Raw genomic sequence first — 19885 nt, 5'->3', positions numbered from 1 at the left:
ATGACTCCTCCTAAACCCCCCCATCCGGGGAGGTCATCACAGGGCAAACCCGACCAGCGAAGGAACTGGAACTGCGGGTCCAGTGTGCACCGGCCTGGGGGCTGCGGGAAGAAGCCACCTATTGCCAGGTAAAGTGCCTTTTACAGTATTTATTTACTTACTTACTTGAGGAGGGAGGCAGTTCCTAGAGGTTTAGTCAGCCAGGTCCAAGCTGAGATGCAAGTTCCCGCCTGGGGTCGGGCGTGGTCATCGTTGGCTGCCCTCTGGGCTCCGCCTCCGGTCCGGGAGAGCTCCATAAAAGCCGGACCAGCAGGTTCGCTCACAACCGGCGCTGCTTTGGGCTCAGGACGCAATCTGAGTCCTCCGGCTCTGCCAGCATCGCGGGTACCATGGCGCAGGAGCTGCAGCACCCCGAGTTCGCGCGCGCGGGCAAGCAGGCGGGGCTGCAGGTGTGGAGGGTCGAGAAGCTGGAACTGGTGCCGGTGCCCCAGGGTGCCTATGGTGACTTCTATGTCGGAGACGCCTACCTGGTGCTGCACACGTCCACGGGCAGCAGAGGCTTCTCCTACCGCTTGCACTTCTGGCTGGGTAAGCAGTGAGCAGCCCAAGGCAGCCCAGGGTTCCATCGTTTGGGCGGGATGGGTGACACTCAGCTAGCACCCTCTCCTAGCCCCAGTTTAACTCCTGGAGGGCTGCAAACCAGGTGAGGTGAGTCACCCAGGAGGCTCACCCACTGGCCTTGACTAAGCCCCTTTTGGGGTTTCATGCTCATTCCTCTGGCTTTTTTCCCTTTAACCCAAACCCCACTCTATTCCTGGGCGGCTGCCTGAGAGAAACCCGGGTGCTGGCCAAGTACTGAGCACCTCAGGCAAGCGCAGTCCTGGTTTCCCAGGCAGGGTGGAGGCGAAGTCAAACATGTTTGTGGACATTTGTTGCATCTGGAGAGAAAACTCCACACTCAGCTCCAAACTTTTATAAACTTTTATTTGTTGCCTTGGGGCATGCATGGGCTTAGATTTTTCTGCTCATTGAGACTGATTGTGTCACCCCAAACCAAGATTCTCCCTGCACAACACTGCTTGCGTGTTTGGGGAATGATACAGCCATGATCTATTTTTACAAAATGCCCTATATAGCTGGTGTATTTCTTTAGATAGGCTGCTTCGGTTAAAGTTATTCATTCATTATTCATCTGTTTTAACAAGGACACAGTGTGGACCAGAACAGCTCCTTTAGAGGTCGTAATTATTTTGAGCTTCCTTGGTGCCAGGTTTTCGGAACACTGGCCGTGTGTTTCACTTTCTCTACCTTCTACTTTATCCCGTAAACATCCTGAATGTTCAGCCTCTCCCTGTGACGTCTGGTGCCAGTAGGCACACCCTGCCTGACCACGTGCGGATAATCTGAGCCTTCTTTTCAAACTAGCTTGCCTCCTTATACTAGTGTTTCTTTCGGTATATTTATTCTTGAGCTCAGAGGGAAAAACACACAAAACCACCGTTTCACTTTAATGTCTAACATCTGAGAAATTTAAGAAACAAGTAAAAACATTTAGAAGTGATTTCCTACACATTAACAGACGCTCAGATCGGGCATCTGAGACAGGAAACACATAGGGGAAGGTATTTGCAGTGTTGGGTGCTTGCTTGGGGTGTCTGAGTTGCTTCAACTTGGAATGCCACTCCAGGCATCAGACATAATACACTACACGGTGATCTATGCTCTATTCGTCAAACAGTGACGGGGTAGAATATCCTTCCCTCTCTGAACTTGAGTCTGGAGTGGATGTTTGTCTGAAGGGTCAGCGGAGTGAGTTTCAATGGGAGAAAACTCGATTGCTGTTCACGAGCTGTGTTTGGCTTCATCGGAAGACAGCTCAAGGAAGGCTCAGAGGCTAATTCTTTAATTCAGTAAACTTCTTCTTACCCAATAGGCGCCTTACGTATTGTGCTCCACCGGGCTCAAAGATTCATTTGAGCTGTTTCTGTGTGTTTGTCTGAGACAGGGCCTTATAGCCAGGATGGCCCAGAACTCTCTGGAACTTAAATGTAGTCCCCATTGGCCTCTTGTGCTCTGTCTTCCTGCTTCCATATCCTGAGTGCTTGGTTCTCTTATATTCTTAATTATCCATTTAGTGCAAACCAATCTCACATGTAGGACATAGTTTGGGCAGAAACAGTTTAAAAAACGGAAGCTAATAGTACATTAATTACAATCTAATTCATCTATAAATTCAGGCTTCCCAGGAGCCTACAAGTCACTTGCAATACATAGTTTATGAAGCTTTCCAAAGAATTTATAACCCCAAAGGTGCAATAAGGAAAAAAAAAAAGAGAGAGAAAACACTGGTAGCATGTGATTAGTGACATGAAGGGGGTCTACAGGCTCTGTGTGATAGGGACAAGTGGCCTTGACGGACACAGGAGAGGTAAGTGGGGAGGTTCCGGTGCCAAGACCATAACCATCAAAGGAGGAGGAGTCAGGACACCTGCAGCCTTCCCAGCAGCCTTTCCTATTCCATTCTCCATGCAGGGGAAGTTCCATCTGAAAGAGTTTGTTCTGAGATCCGAATAGGGAAGAGTTCACGAGGATTAGTGAGAGAATGATTGGAACAAGTTCAGGGGAAAGAAGGCTTGACTTCATGAAGGAAGGGAGGGTGTCAGCTGGGAGAAGTTAAAAGAGGCTGCGTGAGGGAGACCCCAGTGTGCAAAGAAGGGGTAGACCCTACAGGAGGAAACAAGCAAAGTGTGTCGGGGGTGGGGGGGCACGGAGTAAGATGAAGGAAAATGCACAGTCTTCCTTCTAGTCTACACACTCAGTTTCCACGACACCAGGGCGTGTCTCAGATAACTGTGCCAATACTGTATGTCCAGATGCAGTCAAAGAAGTGGTTGCCTGTGGCTCAAAATGTTTTATATTGCTATTTGTATTTGTATCTAGCAGTTAAACTGCACCCAGCTTTTGCCTCTGGTTCCTCCCAAGCAGCCAGTCTGTAGGCAGTGACTGGTTTAAAGTTGCTATTTTGCCTGCCATCTTTTTCCAAACACCTTCCTTCACCCTTTCTCCTTGCCAGCTTTAGATGTTACTTTAATCTATTTTAAAACAGCATTCATTGATGTTATAGTGTGTGTGTGTGTGTGTGTGTGTGTGTGTGTGTGTGTGTGTGGCTTTACACAGGGCACTGGAACACAAAAGGACTAGATTACAATATAGAGCACATCATACACAAGGGGCTAGCGACAATGCCAAGGAACTGACTGGTGGGCCAACAAGATGGATCAGCGAGTAAAGGTGCTTGCTGCTAAGGCCAAGCTTGACTACCCAGGTTCCATCCCTGGAACTTATATGGTGGAAGGAGAGAAGCAACTCCTGACAGTTGCTGTGCTGTGGCACAAACATCTTTGCCTAAGTTAAGTAAATGTATGTAGAAAAAAAAATGAAGAAAGTGACTTTGTCTTCTTGGCAATGGAGATCTTTAGAGACATGAGGGTCTTCTTGGTGATGGAGCCCTTTAGAGACATGAGGGTCTTCTTGGCGATGGAGCCCTTTAGAGACATGAGGGCCTTCTTGGCGATGGAGTTCTTTAGTATCGGGACTCTGAAGGCAGACATGTTCGTTAGCACATGTGGTAAAGCTGCACAGAGCTGACTTCACATGAGCACATCCATAGGAACAAACAACACTGGGAAGTACAAATAAGGCTGACCACACCCCTGTGGGCATGTCAGTAGTGATCCCCGTGAAAGCCTGCGCTCCCTTAAACTTTAGTGTATTACATGATGCTGCACCGCACTCAAGTTTTTAAAAAACTGCTGTTAGATTCCACGTGTTTCCATTAGATGCTACTCACCATCTTGAGTAGTCCTAATCTCTTCTAGTCCTAATGTGGCCAGATCTTTAAAATAAGGAATGAGAGCTAGGTAGGTCCAATGTGAGACCTCTCTTTAAATCTGTGTTTTGTTTATAAAATTGTCACATGTCCCAGTTTTAGGAGTTTCTCACTACACATACAAGTGCAACATACATACGCATATAAAATATAAAGTGAGACAGCACAACGCAGGGTGGCAGGCATCAGTAGACAAGTTTAGGAAAACAAGGGATGAGGTCACAAACAGAATTCACCTGGGACGTCAAATGAAGTCATAACCAGAATTCATACACAGACATTTTTGAGTACCTGCTGGAATTTCATCATGATTCAATAGACTTTGACTCAGTTCTACACATTAAAAAGGTTGATATTGGCTTCTTTAAGTCTTTTCAAACTTTGGAGGCCAGGGCTTTGGTTTATTCATTCTGATATTCTCTGACCCTGCACAGTACATAAACATCAACAGATGAGAGCATGACCTAATTAACGTCTTTCCATCTCATTTATTAACTTCCTGCCTTCCATTCATACCTACTTCAAAAGAGTCATGTATCAAATCTTCAGATAGCAATGTTTCTGTCAATTCCATTATCCTTAATATCTTTGATATGAACCTTGGCTTAAGCATCTTTCTTAAAGTGTCTCTGAGTGAAATTTACACCAAGATCTGCTATCATGAGAGCTGGAAAAATGGGCAAAGAATGGCACTAGCATTTTTCTCGGATTGCAGAATTGCATGCAGATATTTAAGGTGTACGTTAAAATACATTTAACAGGAAGTTTACAAAGCTGTTACCATATAAGTACTGTTCTGGCTGCTGAAATTTAAAAAGATCCTTGCTATATAGGTCACCTGTGAACACGGAAGGAGAACTGTGAAGGCACTTGAGTTTTCCTAATATATGCAACTGGTTTCCGTTCCTCAATTTTGGTGAATTTCAATTGGTATTATTCAGGGAAATACTGTTACTGCTTCTAAGCTTATGGCTCATTGGGGAAAGTCACATATTGTGATCACCAAAGAATTTACTACTACTAAGAATTGTAATAAATGAATTCATGTACGGCTGGAGAGATAGCTCAGTGGTTGGGAGTGCTTACTGCTCTTGCAGAGGACATGAGTTTTGTTCCCAGCACCCACACTTGGTGGCTCACACTGCCTGTAACTTCAGCTTGAAGGGGTCCAATGCCTTCTTCTGGCCTCTTTGAGTACCTGCACTCACATGCACATACCACACACAAAGAAACATATAAATAATTTTTTAAAATCTTCTTTAAAACACATGTATTACCTTTCCTAAGAGTTTGCCCTTTAGAATTCTATAAACCTGTTTTGAAAGTTTTTTATAATTTCAAGAATTACTCAGCCTCCCCAGTGTCAGTGACTTCCACAGTACTAGGGTGTAAACCAGGTCTTTTTCATGGGGAGACTTAAATGTCATTCATTTAAACACTAGCACTCTGTGCCCCATAGCAAGAGTACTATAAATGTGTTTGTATTTGCATTATTACTAATTACAATTTTCATTCAGCTCAGATGTAGCAAGGGTTCTGAAGGTTTAGGGTTGTGGATTTTATTTTATTTTTTAATGAACTGTGAGTCTTCCTCAAGACTGTCTTGGTTCTGAATGTCACATACCCTGTAGACATTGATGCTTAGGAATCTGACTTCAGTAAAGATGTCTGGGGGGGGGTTGTATTTCATGACTGTGAAAGCTAAGTGTGTACTGTCTTACATTCTATCTGATACATAGCACTGAAGAGACACCGCATGTCAGTTCCTTTCCTGTCTCTCCATCAGTGGTTATTCCATACAGCAAAAGTAAAGAGATAGTGAAGTGGGGAAACAGGCTGAAAAACAGGGGATGGGCGAAGTTTCATTCACTTTCCTATCTTAAAAATCACCAAGTTACTTAATTATGGCCTATAAAGTGTTTCTCAATGACATACTGTAAGCCTGAAGTGTGATGACAAAGCAGTTCCTAAGTGTTTCCTGGCAGCATCTTATTAACTATATGAAGTGAGTGCTTTCCCGAGTCTTGCTAGCATATATTGATTTTCCCCGCCAAGCAGATCTGTGTAGTAGTGTTTCTTTTAAGAATTTTTAAAAAGCAGGAACATGAAAAATGTTTAGTTATGATCCAAATAACATATCACATGTTCTCCTGATAAGGAACCTTTCTGCAACAGACTACTGTCTTGAAATGTAATGGAAACAAAATCTTCCCCATGTTAACATGTCCTTTGATATTGCCATTGTTTCGCCGAGAAAGGGGGAATTAGCCTTTCTTAGGAATGAGCTCCCTAATTAATTACCCCGTACAAACTGGTTAGCCCTGAGACCACATACACACAAACAACAAAAATGGACTCGGCAGGCTGTATCAATGTATCTGTGCATATCTATGTTTGTATTCAAAGAAAAAGAGGTATTAACTCGAGAAGGGGAATGGGAGGAATTGGAGAAAAAGGGAAATGGTGAAGTAGTATGATTATATTTCAATGAAAATGTATAAATAACAAATAACAAACAAACAAATAAACAAATAAATAAAGAGAGCTCTGGTGTCCTCTTGGCAACTCTTCTGCCTCCTCACTTTTCCTCCAGTGACTGAGAGCTGTGTTGTTTCAGGAAAGGAATGCTCCCAGGATGAAAGCACAGCAGCGGCCATCTTCACGGTCCAGATGGATGACTATCTGGGTGGCAAGCCAGTCCAGAGCAGAGAGCTTCAAGGCTACGAGTCTACTGATTTTGTGGGCTATTTCAAAGGTGGTCTGAAGTACAAGGTAAGCCCTTCTCTATGACACTTTCCATTGTGACATTTTCAAACAGTTTCTCTTTCTGATGGTCCACACTTCATGGATCACAGCTTCCTGGAGGGCATGGGTTTGGTTTTTGTTTTGTCTTAGAATTCCCCCCCCCCCCCCCCCTCTCTCTCTCTGTGTGTGTGTGTGTGTGTGTGTGTGTGTGTGTGTGTGTGTGTGTGTGATTTATCCTCATATTTGTCAGACATACAGTAGGTACTCAGTAAATTCTGTAAATGAAACCCAGTTTCAGGATGTATGGTGTGATGTGAACTATTATGACTTAATTTAATTACATGGGCAATTTTTTTTGAGACACTATCTCTTGAAGGCTTAGGCCAGCCTCAAACTCATTATGTAGTTAAAGATGATCTTTGCTCCTGATCCTTCAGCCTCTACCTCACAAGTGCTGAGATTAGAGGTGTGTGCAGCCATAACTGGTTTATGCTGTATTTGAGATGGAGCCCAGAGATTTCCAAATGCTGAGAAGGCATTCTACCAACTGAGATACATTCTCAGCTTCTTGATAATTTAAAGCAAGGTGTATGTATTAATAGTTAAATAGGCCTACCTCTTAGACAAAGCATAGTAAAGGGTAGACCCTGCCTCCTTCACTCTGATTCTCCCAGTGAGCTTTGCAGTTGGATCATCCTTCCCTAGTCCTTCCCTCCCTGCCCACAAATTCAGTTAACACATGAGGAATAGCCTCCCCAGATAGACATCTATTGTTTGTTTTTGCTTTTTTGGGGGGTGCACCACCCAGCTCCCAAATAAATCACACAATGAGGATTATTCTTAATTATAAATGCCGAGCCTTAGCTTGCCTTGTTGCTAGCCAGCTTTACTTAATTATCCCATCTAGCTTTTGCCTTTGGTCTTTTACCTCTCTCTATCCCTGTATATCTTTCATTATTTCTTACTCTGTGGCTTGCTGTGTAGCTGGGTGGATGAACCCTGATGTTCTTCTCCTCTGGCTACTCCTTCCTTGATCTTTCTTTCTCTCCTCCAAGATTTCTCCTTGTATTAATTCTCCCTGCCTGCCAGCCCCTCCTATCCTTTATCTTGCCTTGCTATTGGCTGTTCATCTCTTTATTAGACCATCAGGTGTTTTAGACTGGCACACAGCTTCACAGAGTTAAACAAATGCAACATAAAGAAAAGTAACACACCTTAAAATAATATTCCCCCCTTTTTTCTAAATAAATATTAAAGGTTTTAACTTTAACATAGTAAGACTGTATATAGTACAAACAATTATCAAGTAAAGATTACATTCACAATGTACTGAATTCCAATTCATTTGTGTCTGGTAAATTTAAAGAAAATACCCTATAATCTATCCTATCTCAGTAAATCCAACATTTTGTTCCTAATACGTTCTATCATAACTAAGGAAAACTGCAACTATAACTATCTAGTCTTCAACTCCATCAAAGACCCCCAAAAAATACAATATTATTTAAGTAAAAATAAAGTGCATTGTAAACAACTTCCAAAAACTCTAGAAATGACAGAGACAGCTGACTGCCTGGACAGTCATCAAATTTCCTCTGCAATGTTGGGGCATCCATCTTCTGTCTATAGGTCCATAGTATCTGGCAGACATTTTAATGAAGCAGGAAATCTGAAAAACTGTCCCACCTATGTTGGAAAAGTTTGCCAGTCACTTTCTTCAGTTTCTTCTGTGAAGCAGGAACCCTGAAGGACCATCTCGCCTTGTTTTGGCGAAGTTCAGTGGTCACTTTCCTGTGGGTCCTGAATGTCCAGTTTATACAACATACTGTCAAGCAGTCCAGGCAATAGCAGTTTCTTGCCCAAATGACTAGCCTTGCCACATTAAAAGCAAACTCTATAAGAAGTTTTTTTTTTTTTTTTTTGATGCCAATCATCTCTCAAATAAATTGGTGTTACCAGGAGCAGATGTGTCTCAATGTCATGAAAAACCTTACGTTAACAAAATATTTTAAATGCCATATTCTGTAGGTCTTTGAAAGGTTTGAAGACCATCTATCTATCTAAAATATACCTCTATATGATCTGGAAAGCATATCTAACATATCTGCAATTTTGATTGTTATAAATGACTAACCACTAACCTATGTTTCCTGATTATTCTATATATCTTATAATAATAGCTTTCAAAAACTAGCATTTCACCCTACATTTCCAAATTAACTGCAAAGGCACAATACCTCAAACAGAAATAGAAACATACATACAGTATGTTGTAACAAAAATAACCTTAAATTTTTACCAATATACAAAAATCCTTTAAATGAGAGTAGAAACATATATATTGTAACAAAATAACTTTAAATTTGTATCAATATTATATATTCCCCGAAATGATAAAAAACATACATAACCCACCAAATAACCAAAACCCACCCACACACCACAACTCTTGGGAATGTGGGCATAGTTATCTCTAAACTGCTTCCTGCTGGCTGTGGGCAAATGCATCTTTAGAGGTCTCTGAGAAAATTTTGAGACAATGACCAAGCCCTGTGAAGACCAGCAGTAACCTTTGCTCATGGAAATTACCTGTCAAGATTCAGGAGGCCTCCCTTGGTCACACCAGATCCATATTATTCCTGAAGGAATCCACAACTCCTCATTTCCTGTGGGAACAACACAAAGCATTTTTATTTCCATTTGAAAAATACATTTTTTGGCTTCTTTTTCTAAAGTTAAGAAAGCTCTAAAGTATCTAAGTTGGTTCAGTTTTGCAGTCCTTACCATCCCATGTCTCTTAGCAGCTGTTGTTTGCTTCTCAACATTCAAAAAGTTCAAAATCAACACAATAATATACATGATCTAGACTCCTTGTGTATTTCCCATCTTACGTGCCTTTTTCTTTTATATTACTTTTACTTTTGATAGATTTTACTTTATTATTTCTAAACTATTTCTTTCTATGACTGTCTATATTCCCTTTCTTTCTTTCTTAAGCCTATGCACATTGTAAAACACACTGGAACCTGTTTAAAGATTTTTTTCATCTGGACCTCCTTTACTGCATATCTTTTAGCCTTTATGACCATGTGAGCAAACCTTTAAACTGCTAACCTACATCTGGATTCTCCATATGGCTCTCTTGGCTGGCTCTACCTGCTTCTCCCGACATGAAAGGCAGACCTAAAGCTCATAGCTTGATTGGAGGTTCATGACCAATAATTGCATTACCCTCCCTAGAGCTCTAGAATACCAATGCTTGTGCTGTGTCAGGTGTCTTTACTTAGATTTTTTGTTCCTACTTAACATAATAGCTGCTCTTGGGCTCATTGTCTGGCAGAAATCCTTAAAGGAGTCATATCTTTTTTTTTTTTTTTTTTAGGCTTTCTCAGTCACTATGGAAATTCGAGCACCATGTTGGCACACCACAATGTTGTTGTTTTGCTCTTGGAGGGGCCCACCACCCAGTTCCCAAATAAATCACACACAGAGGCTTATTCTTAATTATAAATGCCCAACCTTAGCTTGGCTTGTTGCTAGCTAGTTTTACTTAACTTAAAATTATCCCATCTATTTTTGGCCTCTGGGCTTTTCCTTTTTTATTCCTGTATGCCTTTTTTTGTTTCTTACTCAGAGGCCTGCTGTGTAGCTGGGTGGCTGGACCCTTGGTCCTCCTCCTTCTCTGACTATTTCTTTCTTCCTCCCAGTTTTCTCCTTCTATATATGCTCTCTGCCTGCCAGCCTCCCCATCCTTTCTCCTGCCTTGCTATTGGCTGTTCAGTTCTTTATTAGACTATCAGGTGTTTTAGGCAGGTACAGTAACACAGCTTCACAGAGTTAGATAAATGCAACATAAACAAAAGTAGCACACCTTAAAATAATATTCTACAACAGACACCCCAGAAGCAAGCCCTCTCTAAGGAAGACATGGGCCAGCAGGTGTTCACCTGCTCCTTCGTTCCTGCTGAGTGCCTAGACCATAGAGCTAAACAGGACTTCTGAATATATGCTAATTTGCCTTTTAAAAATGGCAGATTTAGCTGGGCGGTGGTTGCGCATGCCTTTAATCCCAGCACTCGGGAGGTAGAGCCAGGCAGATCTTTGTGAGTTTGAGGCCAGCCTGGGCTACCAAGTGAGTTCCAGGAAAGGCGCAAAGCTATACAGAGAAACCCTGTCTTGAAAAACCAAAAATAAATAAATAAATAAATAAATAAATAAATAAATAAATAAATGGCAGATTTAAGTCAGACCTGGGGGTGCATATCTACATTGCCATCATTTGGGAGGGCTGAGGCATCAGGATCATGTGTTCAAGGCCAGCCTGAGCTATATAGTCACACTCTACATCAAAGTTGAAAACAAAACAAAACAAAAATAGCCAAACAATAAACCAATTAACCAACCAAATAAATGCAAAAACAATGACCAAAAGATGGCAGTTTTATGTCTATCTTTATCGGATTTTGTCCTTTGTTGAATACTTGCAATACCATGAGACCAGACAAAACAATTACAAGATTTGTTCTGTCTCTTGGAATCATTAATTCACACTAGGATGTAAACCACTTCAAACATGAGAGTTCCTGCAGTTTATGTCGAAAGATCCTGAAGTTTCTTCATTTCAATGAACCCAACAGTTTGAGGAACCGAGAACTTGCATTTGTTCAAAGCAGGAACAATCGAGTCACCTTGTCAGAGACCATGCCATCCAGACAAATGGCTTGCTTCAGGGAAGTGCAGGGAGAACACTCGCTTTTCCAGGATGAACAAAGTATTGTTTACTAGTTCCCCAAACAGACATTGCATGGGAATTGAGCTTTACAGTAAACAATAAAATTCCAACATACCACATACACAGGATGAACTTGGCTATGAACAGGACCTTGGAAACCAAATTCTAGGATACATATGCAAAAATGGACAATAAAAAAGTAACTTGGTGGTTGTTTGGGTAATTATCTTCTATGGACATTAAAGCGGCCATGAGTCAGCATTTTCAAAAAGGGGATGTTCATTTTCCAAAAGTGCAGATCACATAGGTCATCAGGATCAGCTGAATCTCTGATCAGCAGCATGATGCTGGTGTGGGTGGCTATAGGAACCACTGCTTGCTAGGATGTGTGGCTTCAGAGACAACTAGCCATGAGAGTGGCCGAGATGACCCCGAGATGACCATGTGACGCTGTTTCACCCCATTTTCACTTTCGAGTTTATAGATTATGCTAATCATGACATGCAAATTATCTTATTTAATATAAATCCCCAGTGGGTGTGTTTGCCATTGACTCTGCTCTATTCAGATAAATGAAGCAAGACTCAGAGATTCTATGCAACAGTCTCTGCTAGTGAGTGACCATGTGACTGTCTGACCCTGGTGCCTACGCTGGTAATCACCATTCTCTGCTTCTCTCCACATAAATAAATGATTCACATGTCAATACAGATATAATAGAAGAGTACCTGGAAGCAATGTAGTATCTGTTTGAGTGGGCAAACTTAACAGAGCCTGTCATTAACAAGTCTATAAAAATCATGCCGAGTTGCTGTCCACCATGTCAAGGTTCAGCTGGAATTGCTAGGATCATCTTCTTGTCTCAGGGTTTGCGTCCTTAGTCTTTGGGCATTTCCAAAGCCAGAAAAATGGTTACAAACATCCATTACCATTGCTCCTTGGCGTTACATTTCTGGCTAACATACTTTTCTTAAGCCGTGATTGTAGACAGTGACCAGCAAACATGTTTCACTCACACACCTGTGCTTCTGGTCCCATTGGCTGGAAAGGTCATCTGCTTAGTTGTGGCCCTTCCTAATGAAAGTAGAAAGGGTCTGGAAGCAGTGTTAATGGAAGAGCTACTTACTTACCAGTGCAGACATATGTATGGCGTGTCGTTTTGCTTTGCTTACTTTTATTATTATTATTATGTATCTGTATGATATGTATTGGGGGCAGGCTCATATATGCCACTGTGTGAGTGTGGAGGCCAGAGATATCTTTGTGAAGTCAATTCTCTTCTACCTTTATGTAGGTTCCTGGGATTCAACTCAGGCCAGCAGGCTTACCTGGCAAGGCTTCTACCCACTGAGCCACCTTGCCAGTCTGACAACATACAGCTTTTTTTGGGGGGGGTGGTATTTGTGACATTGAACACTAAAAAACAGGTGTGTGTGTGTGTGTGTGTGTGTGTGTGTGTGTGTGTGTGTGTGTGTGTGTGTGTGTGTGTATGTGTATGTTTATTCAAGACAGGGTTTGAATGTTTTATGTGTGTGGGAATCTGATTCCACATTTTAACCCTTTTTTCACACACAGTATCCTTTACTACTTATCCTACTTATTTTTAAAAAGCCGAATGTTCTTGGAAAGCTGAAGCAGGATGGTTATAAATTTGAGGCCATCCTGGGCAACTTAACAATACTGTTTTAAAAATGTGTGTGCATGTATGTATATATAGATATGTGTCTTATATATATTTGTAGTACAACCTCATAATTAGGCACATCATCTTCTTGCTGATTATGAAAGTAAAGATATCATTCCTAACATTTAATTAGAAAAAGAGAAAAATGTAAAAGATGATTGCAATACTACAAAATGAAGTGAATAACAGTTAATATTCTTTTTCTTCAGAAACTCTTATTCAATGCTTTTTGTTTTATTCTGTTTGGGAATAGAGAATCGTGATTCTGTATCTTCCTTAACATTAAGAATACTCAGCCTTGGGGTTTTTTTGTTTGTTTTTGTACTCTTCATAGGAACAGCCCACCCTTAGCCACATCTCCTGTTTCCTTCTCTGCTCTGTGATGGTGGGAAGGTTGGGAACCTCTTCTCTATGGTGATGGTGGGAAGGTTGGGAACCTCTTCTCCATGGTGACAGTGGGAAGGTTGGGAACCTCTTCTCTGTGGTGATGGTGGGAAGGTTGGGAACCTCTTCTTTATGGTGACAGTGGGAACCTCTTTTCTGGGTGACGGTGGGAAGGTTGGGAACCTCTTTTCTATGGTGATGGTGGGAATCCTCTTTTTCTGTGAGTGACAATGGAAAGGATGGGTACCTGTTCTGAGATACTGTAGTTGAGGCTCCTTATCTCCAATTTTCCCAGCTTCCTGTTGCTTTCTTGCCTACAATCTGTCTGCTCACTCATGAGTCATCTAGGAAAGAGCAAAGAAATCAATGTTGACTTTTTTATGAAGCAGGGTATTCTCACTGGGGGTCCTCAGTAAATATGTTAAATTTCATATTAAATTTTTAATGATGGGGGAAAAGAGCAAAGCAACCAGCTCACCTGTTGATTTTACCAATAATTCTCTTTCCTCATCTCTCTTTCCACTTGTTCTGCAGTGGTGTCTTGGTCCTGGCCTCGCCTGGGCATTCTTGCCTGGTGGCTTGTGCCTTGCTGTGTTTGGGTAGTGGTCTCACCTCTCTCTGTTTTGTGCTGTGTTTTCCTCCCCATGACCAGGCTGGAGGTGTGGCTTCTGGACTAAACCATGTTCTCACCAATGACCTGACAGCGGAGAGACTCCTGCATGTGAAGGGTCGGAGAGTGGTCAGGGCCACGGAAGTCCCTCTCAGTTGGCAGAGCTTCAACAAAGGCGACTGCTTCATCATTGACCTTGGCACTGTAAGTTTTGGAGGGCACAGAGACACATGTGGGAATTTGCTGAGTCAAATTAGATGCACAGACCTTTAAAGATAACCATTTTACATACTTGGTAATTACTTAAATGACACACAATGGCGGACTTCAAAGACTTTTTGTTCTCTGACAGGTTTACAGCAGAAAAAATGATTTGGTTCTTTCTACCACAGAACAGAAATTGAACAATTTTCAACATATTTCCCCATGACTCTGGACAGATTTCCACTGATTACTTTTGTCTTTGATTGTGTGTGAGAAAATGTGGCTTGGGCGAGAGGGAAATGATTTTCTAAGCAACCAAAGGTTCCAAAATTTAAGCTGGCCATATGATGAGTCTAAACAGCCTGAGGAACTAAGAAGAAAATATTTTAACATATGAACATACATAAATGTGTGTGTGTTTGTGTATGCATGTACCGCAATGATCATGTTAATATTGTGTCTTTTAGACTTTCAAAGCCATGTGCCATGGTATAAGCAGGCAGGGAAGATGAATCATCCTCTCTTTGGATGCAGTTCACTGTGTTCTGATAGTCATCCCTTGAACTGTGCAGAATGCCGCACACAGAGCCCATTGCTTCAGTTAGCATGCTGTTTGAATTGCCTAGACCCCATCAAGGTTGCATAGCCTGTCGATGGAGAAGCCAGAGCTGGACCCCAGGCTTGTCTGATTCTCCTCTAGACACTGTGTTTTCCTGTGTCTATCTGGGCCGTGTTTGAGATAAAGCAGCAGACAGTACATGCATGGAGAAGGAAGCAGTGAGGTTTCTAAAAGTGGAGTTACATGGTTAGCTCTGTGTGAACAGTATTAATTTGGCAACAACAGAGACATGACTTGTATTAAGGTTTGAAGAATAGTCCCAAAACATAGGCTTCAACCATCCCTCTAAGTTAGGGTGTGTCTATAGTTTCAGTACTGTTAGCCCATAATTTGATGGTTTTGGTTCACAGCAGCATGTGTGTAACTGAGATTCCAATAATACCAATTTCAAAATACAATTGCCAGTCCTGACTGGGTGTCTGTACAGGTGAATGGCTGTTCTCTTATTCTGAGTCTCACAGTCAGTTTCATGTAGTCGGAAGATTTCCTGTGTCCACCCGGCCCACGATCAGAACAAATCTCTCTCACCCATAGTCCCACAGACACTTATAAAATAAGTGGCTTAAAATTATTTACAAACTATATGGCCTATGGCTAAGACTTCTTGCTAGCTATCTCTTTCATCTTAAATTAACCCATTTATATTAATCTATGTATTGTCATGTGGCTGTGGCATTACCAGTCTGCTGGCATGTTGCTCCTTGGGTGGCGGGCTGGCATCTCCTCTGCCTTTCTTTTTCCTCTATCTCTCTTGGAGTTCCTGCCTGTCTATAACCTGACTCACCATAGGCCAGAGCAGCTTCTTTATTGACCAATTAGAGCAACACATATTCACAGTGTACAGAAAGACATCTCACAGCAAAATCCTTTCCAACTTCAAACCCCAATCTACTCCACTAACCATATTCGAGACCTGGCTTTTGTATCTTGGCACAAACCAGCTGCTAGACCTCTCCATCATTACCATGTACCAGAAATAAAGAAATATTTATTGGAAGTAAAAGACCAGAGACATCATTAAACCACACAGTTCCAAGCTGCAATTATCCCTCAAGGACTGTTTGTCTCAGCTTTTGTTTCATTATCTATCCATTTATTTTAATGATTATTTCCTTTCTTTGAAACATAACGAAACAAAATATAGTAAGACAAAAACCATCACACTGGCATTGGAAAGGGCAAATCAACAGAAGGAAAAGAGCCCAAGAGAAGACACAAGAATCAGGGACCCACTCATTGAAAAAGTCAGGAGTCCCATACAAATATAGCTTTTAGTTTAGTTGACATAAACTAGAAGCCATAATATATATGCAGAAGACCTGGTGCAGACCTGTGTAGGCATTGTTCTTTCTGCTTCAGTCTCTGTGAGTTCCTATGAACTTTTCATAGTTGATTTAGATGGTCTTGTTCTGGTGTCCTCCATTCCCTCCGGCTCTTACACTCTTTACGCCCCCTCTTCCGCAGGGTTTCCTGAGATCTGAGGAAAGGGATTGATGGAGACATCCCATTTAGCACACTGTGTGTTATAATGTCTGTCTGTCTGCCCCTCCCCATCCGTGTGTGTGTGTGTGTGTGTGTGTGTGTGTGTGTGTGTGTGTGTAAACTGTCTGGCTATGGGTCTCTACATTTGTTTCCAATTGTTGCAGGAGGAATCTTCTCTAATGGTGGCTGAATAAGACACTGATCTATAAATACAGATAATGTCATTAGGAGTCATTTTATCACTACTTTTGTTTTTTTAGTAGTATTTGGTTTTACCCTAGGTCTCTGGTCTATCTAGTCTCTGGTTCTTGGTCACCCAAGCAGTGTCAGTAATAGGTTCCATCTTGAGGGGTGGGCCTTAAGTCAAGTCAGATATTAGTTGGTTACTCCCACAAGCTTTGTGCTACCATTACCCTTGCATATTTTGCAGGCAGGACAGCAATGTAGATCAAAGGGTTTATGACTGAGTTGCTGTTTACCTTTCTTCTTTGGTAACTTGCAGAGTACCTTCCTGTACCAAAGATAATAGAAGCTAGGAATGAAGGTTCTATGTCGGCACCAGTTCAATATCTCCATGTTCTATGAATTGTGTGGGTATTATCTTCAGCAATGGGGCCTTGCTGTCAGTTTGTGGAGAACAACCTACTGTCTTGGCAACAGCCTGGGTTGTTTGGGGATTCTCATGGGACCCCCTTGTTCCATGACTCAGTTGGATGTAACCCAGGAAGCTTTGTTTGGTGACAAGCGATGGCCAGCTGGGGACTCTGTGTTCCTCATTATTTAGGGACTTCATTAGGATCACCTTCATATATTTTAGGAAGTTTTCACTGCACTAGGTTTCTATATCACCCCTCAAATTTCCCTCAATTCTAGGTGTCTCTCCTGCATTCCCTTCTTCAACCTCATCTCCCCTTCCCCTCTCCACCTGATTCTTCCATTTCTGCCCCCCTGCCCCCAGTCCACCCATAAAATCTATTATATTTCCCTTTCCTAGAGAGATACATATGCCCCCAGTCCCTTCCTCTATACATAACTTCTGTGGGTCTATGGATTATACCTTGGCTATCATTTATATATATCATATTACATACCATATTTATCTTTCTCAGTCTACATACCATATTTTTCTTTCTAGGTTTGGGTTACCTCACTCAGGATGATTATTTTTCTAGTTCCATCCACTTGCCTGCAAATTTCACAATGTCATTTTTTAAAAAAACAGTAGAATAATACTCTATGTACCACATTTTCTCTATCCATTCTCTTGCTGAGGGACATCTAGGTTGTTTCCAACATCTTGCTATTATGAACAAAGCAGCAATGAACGTGGTTCAGCAAGTGTTCTTGTGGTAAGATGGAGCCTTCTTTGGGTATATGCCCAAAAATGCTATAACTGGATCTTGAGGGAGATGAGTTCCTGTCTTTCTGAGGAACTACCATAATCTGTGGAACTTTTCATTCTCACCAGCAATGGAGGAGTGTCGCCTCTCTCCACATCCTCACTAGCATGAACTGTTGCTTGTGTCGTTTTTTGGTTTTGAGACAGGGTTTCTCTGTGTAGCTTTGCGCCTTTCCTGGAACTCACTTGGTAGCCCAGCCTGGCCTCGAACTCACAGAGATCCACCTGGCTCCGGCTCCCAAGTGCTGGGATTAAAGGCGTGCACCACCACCGCCCGGCTCGCTTGTGTTTTTTTTCTTGGCCATTCTGACAGGTATAAGATGGAATCTCAAAGTCATTTTGATTTGCATTTCCCTGATGGCTAAAGATGCTGAACATTTTTTTAAGTGTTTCTCAGCCATTTGAGTTTCCTTTATTGAGGATTCTTGTTTAGATCTGTACTTCATTTTTAAATAGATTATTTAGTTTTTTGGTACTTAGTTTCTTGAGTTCTTTATATAGTTTGGATATTAGTCCTTTGTTAGATGTGGAGTTAGTAAAAATCTTTTCCCATTCTGTAGGCTGCTGCTTTGTCTGAATAATGGTATCCTTTGCCTTACATAAGCTTTTTTGCTTAATGAGTCCCATTAATTAATTGTTGATCTTAGTGCCTATGCTAATAGTGTTCTGTCCAGAAAGTCTTCTCCTCTGTCAATGCATTTAAAACTATTTCCTACTTTCTCTTCCATCAAGTTCACTGTATCTGGTTTTATGTTGAGGTCTTTGATCCCCTTGCTTTATGCAGGGTGATAAGTGTAGATCTATTTGTATTCTTCTATATTTACACATCCAGTTAGACCAGCACCATTTGTTGAAGAGGCTGTCTTTTTTCCAGTATGTATTTCTGGTTACTTTATAAAAAAAAAATCAGGTGTCCATAGGTGTGTGGGTTTATGTCAGGGTCTTTAACTTAATTCCGTTAATCAATGCTTCTGTTTTTGTGCCAATACCATTCTGTTTTTATTACTATTGCTTGTACTACAACTTGAAATGGGAGAAGGTGATACCTCCAACAGTTCTTTCATTAATCAAGATTACTTTGGCTATTTTGTGTGTGTGTGTGGGGGTATGTGTGAGTATGTGTATATGAGTGAATGTGTGTGCTTTTCCATATGATGCTAAAATTCATCCTTTCAAGATTTGTGAAGAATTACGTTGGAATTTTGATGGAATATTGATATTCAATAATATACATTGAAGTTGTATATTATTTTGAGTAGGATGGCCATCCCTTCATTGCCACCAAAAATAGAAATATTTACTGGGAGTAAAATCCCCAAGACATCATTAAACCACACAGTTCTAAAAATCGCCTGCAATTTTCCCTCAAACCTATGCACTTTCAAGTGTTTGTCTTAGGTTTTATTTTTAATGCACATTTTGAAGTCCTTTACAAGTGTTTTGCATATGAAATGATATCATTTTCAAAGGTAAAGAAGACCTCAGTTCTAGTTCAGGTTATGATGGTCTCAGGTTCTCATCTGTGAAGGTAGGTATTTGATTGGGGCATCTCTGGAGAACTTAAATAAGAAGCACTTTCCAGTGACGTGATTCATCATGTTCACAAGTTTTTGCTTTTTGAATTTGATGTATTATGTAATTGTTGTACAATTGCCATGAACTATTTAATTATCATGAATGGCTTCCAATTCAGCTTTCTAACTATCTACTCTTTGACCTTGGGCAAATGATTAGCCTCTGGAACTTTGGTTTTCTCTTATTCCCATATCCTGATCTGGTTTCTGATGCCCCCTCTAGCCTTAGCTGACTATGATTCACTCTCAGCTAACACACTCACATGTGAGAGATAGCAGTCATCATTTTAGTTCTCTAAGGGAACAAAAGTCCTTGAAGGTGTGTGCAAGTGATTCATGTTGAGTGCTGCCCTCAGAGGGGACCTGAGGCTTCTACCTTTATATCACACTCTTATCACTGCACAATCACTTTTGTGGTGTGTGAGACAGCATGAGGCTGAATGTCTTGAAATATTTTAGAATCTGTTGAATTCAGAACTGACCATGCAAATCTACCTGGCTAGGATTCTACTTAAAGTTTTTTTCATGACATCATTATTTTGTGAAACAAATACTGAGTTCTA

At 41.3% G+C, this 19885-nt stretch overlaps 1 protein-coding gene across 2 annotated transcripts in view; it reads left to right on the top strand.

Annotated features, from left to right (window-relative positions):
- Positions 1 to 389: 389 nt before the first annotated feature.
- Scin (scinderin) overlaps positions 390 to 19885 on the top strand; it is an 80660-nt gene continuing 61164 nt past the window's right edge. For both annotated transcript variants that reach the window (XM_036206233.1, XM_036206232.1), the window contains exons 1-3: positions 390 to 588; positions 6507 to 6661; positions 14087 to 14248. In XM_036206233.1, coding sequence (XP_036062126.1) covers positions 390 to 588; positions 6507 to 6661; positions 14087 to 14248 — 516 coding nt within the window. The remainder of the gene's footprint in view (positions 589 to 6506; positions 6662 to 14086; positions 14249 to 19885) is intronic.

The sequence above is a fragment of the Onychomys torridus genome, chromosome 14 (assembly GCF_903995425.1).
Source record: "Onychomys torridus chromosome 14, mOncTor1.1, whole genome shotgun sequence".
Classification (NCBI taxonomy): Eukaryota; Metazoa; Chordata; class Mammalia; order Rodentia; family Cricetidae; genus Onychomys; species Onychomys torridus.
Note: the sequence above shows the minus strand (reverse complement) of the source record. Positions and strands in the feature narration are given on the sequence as shown.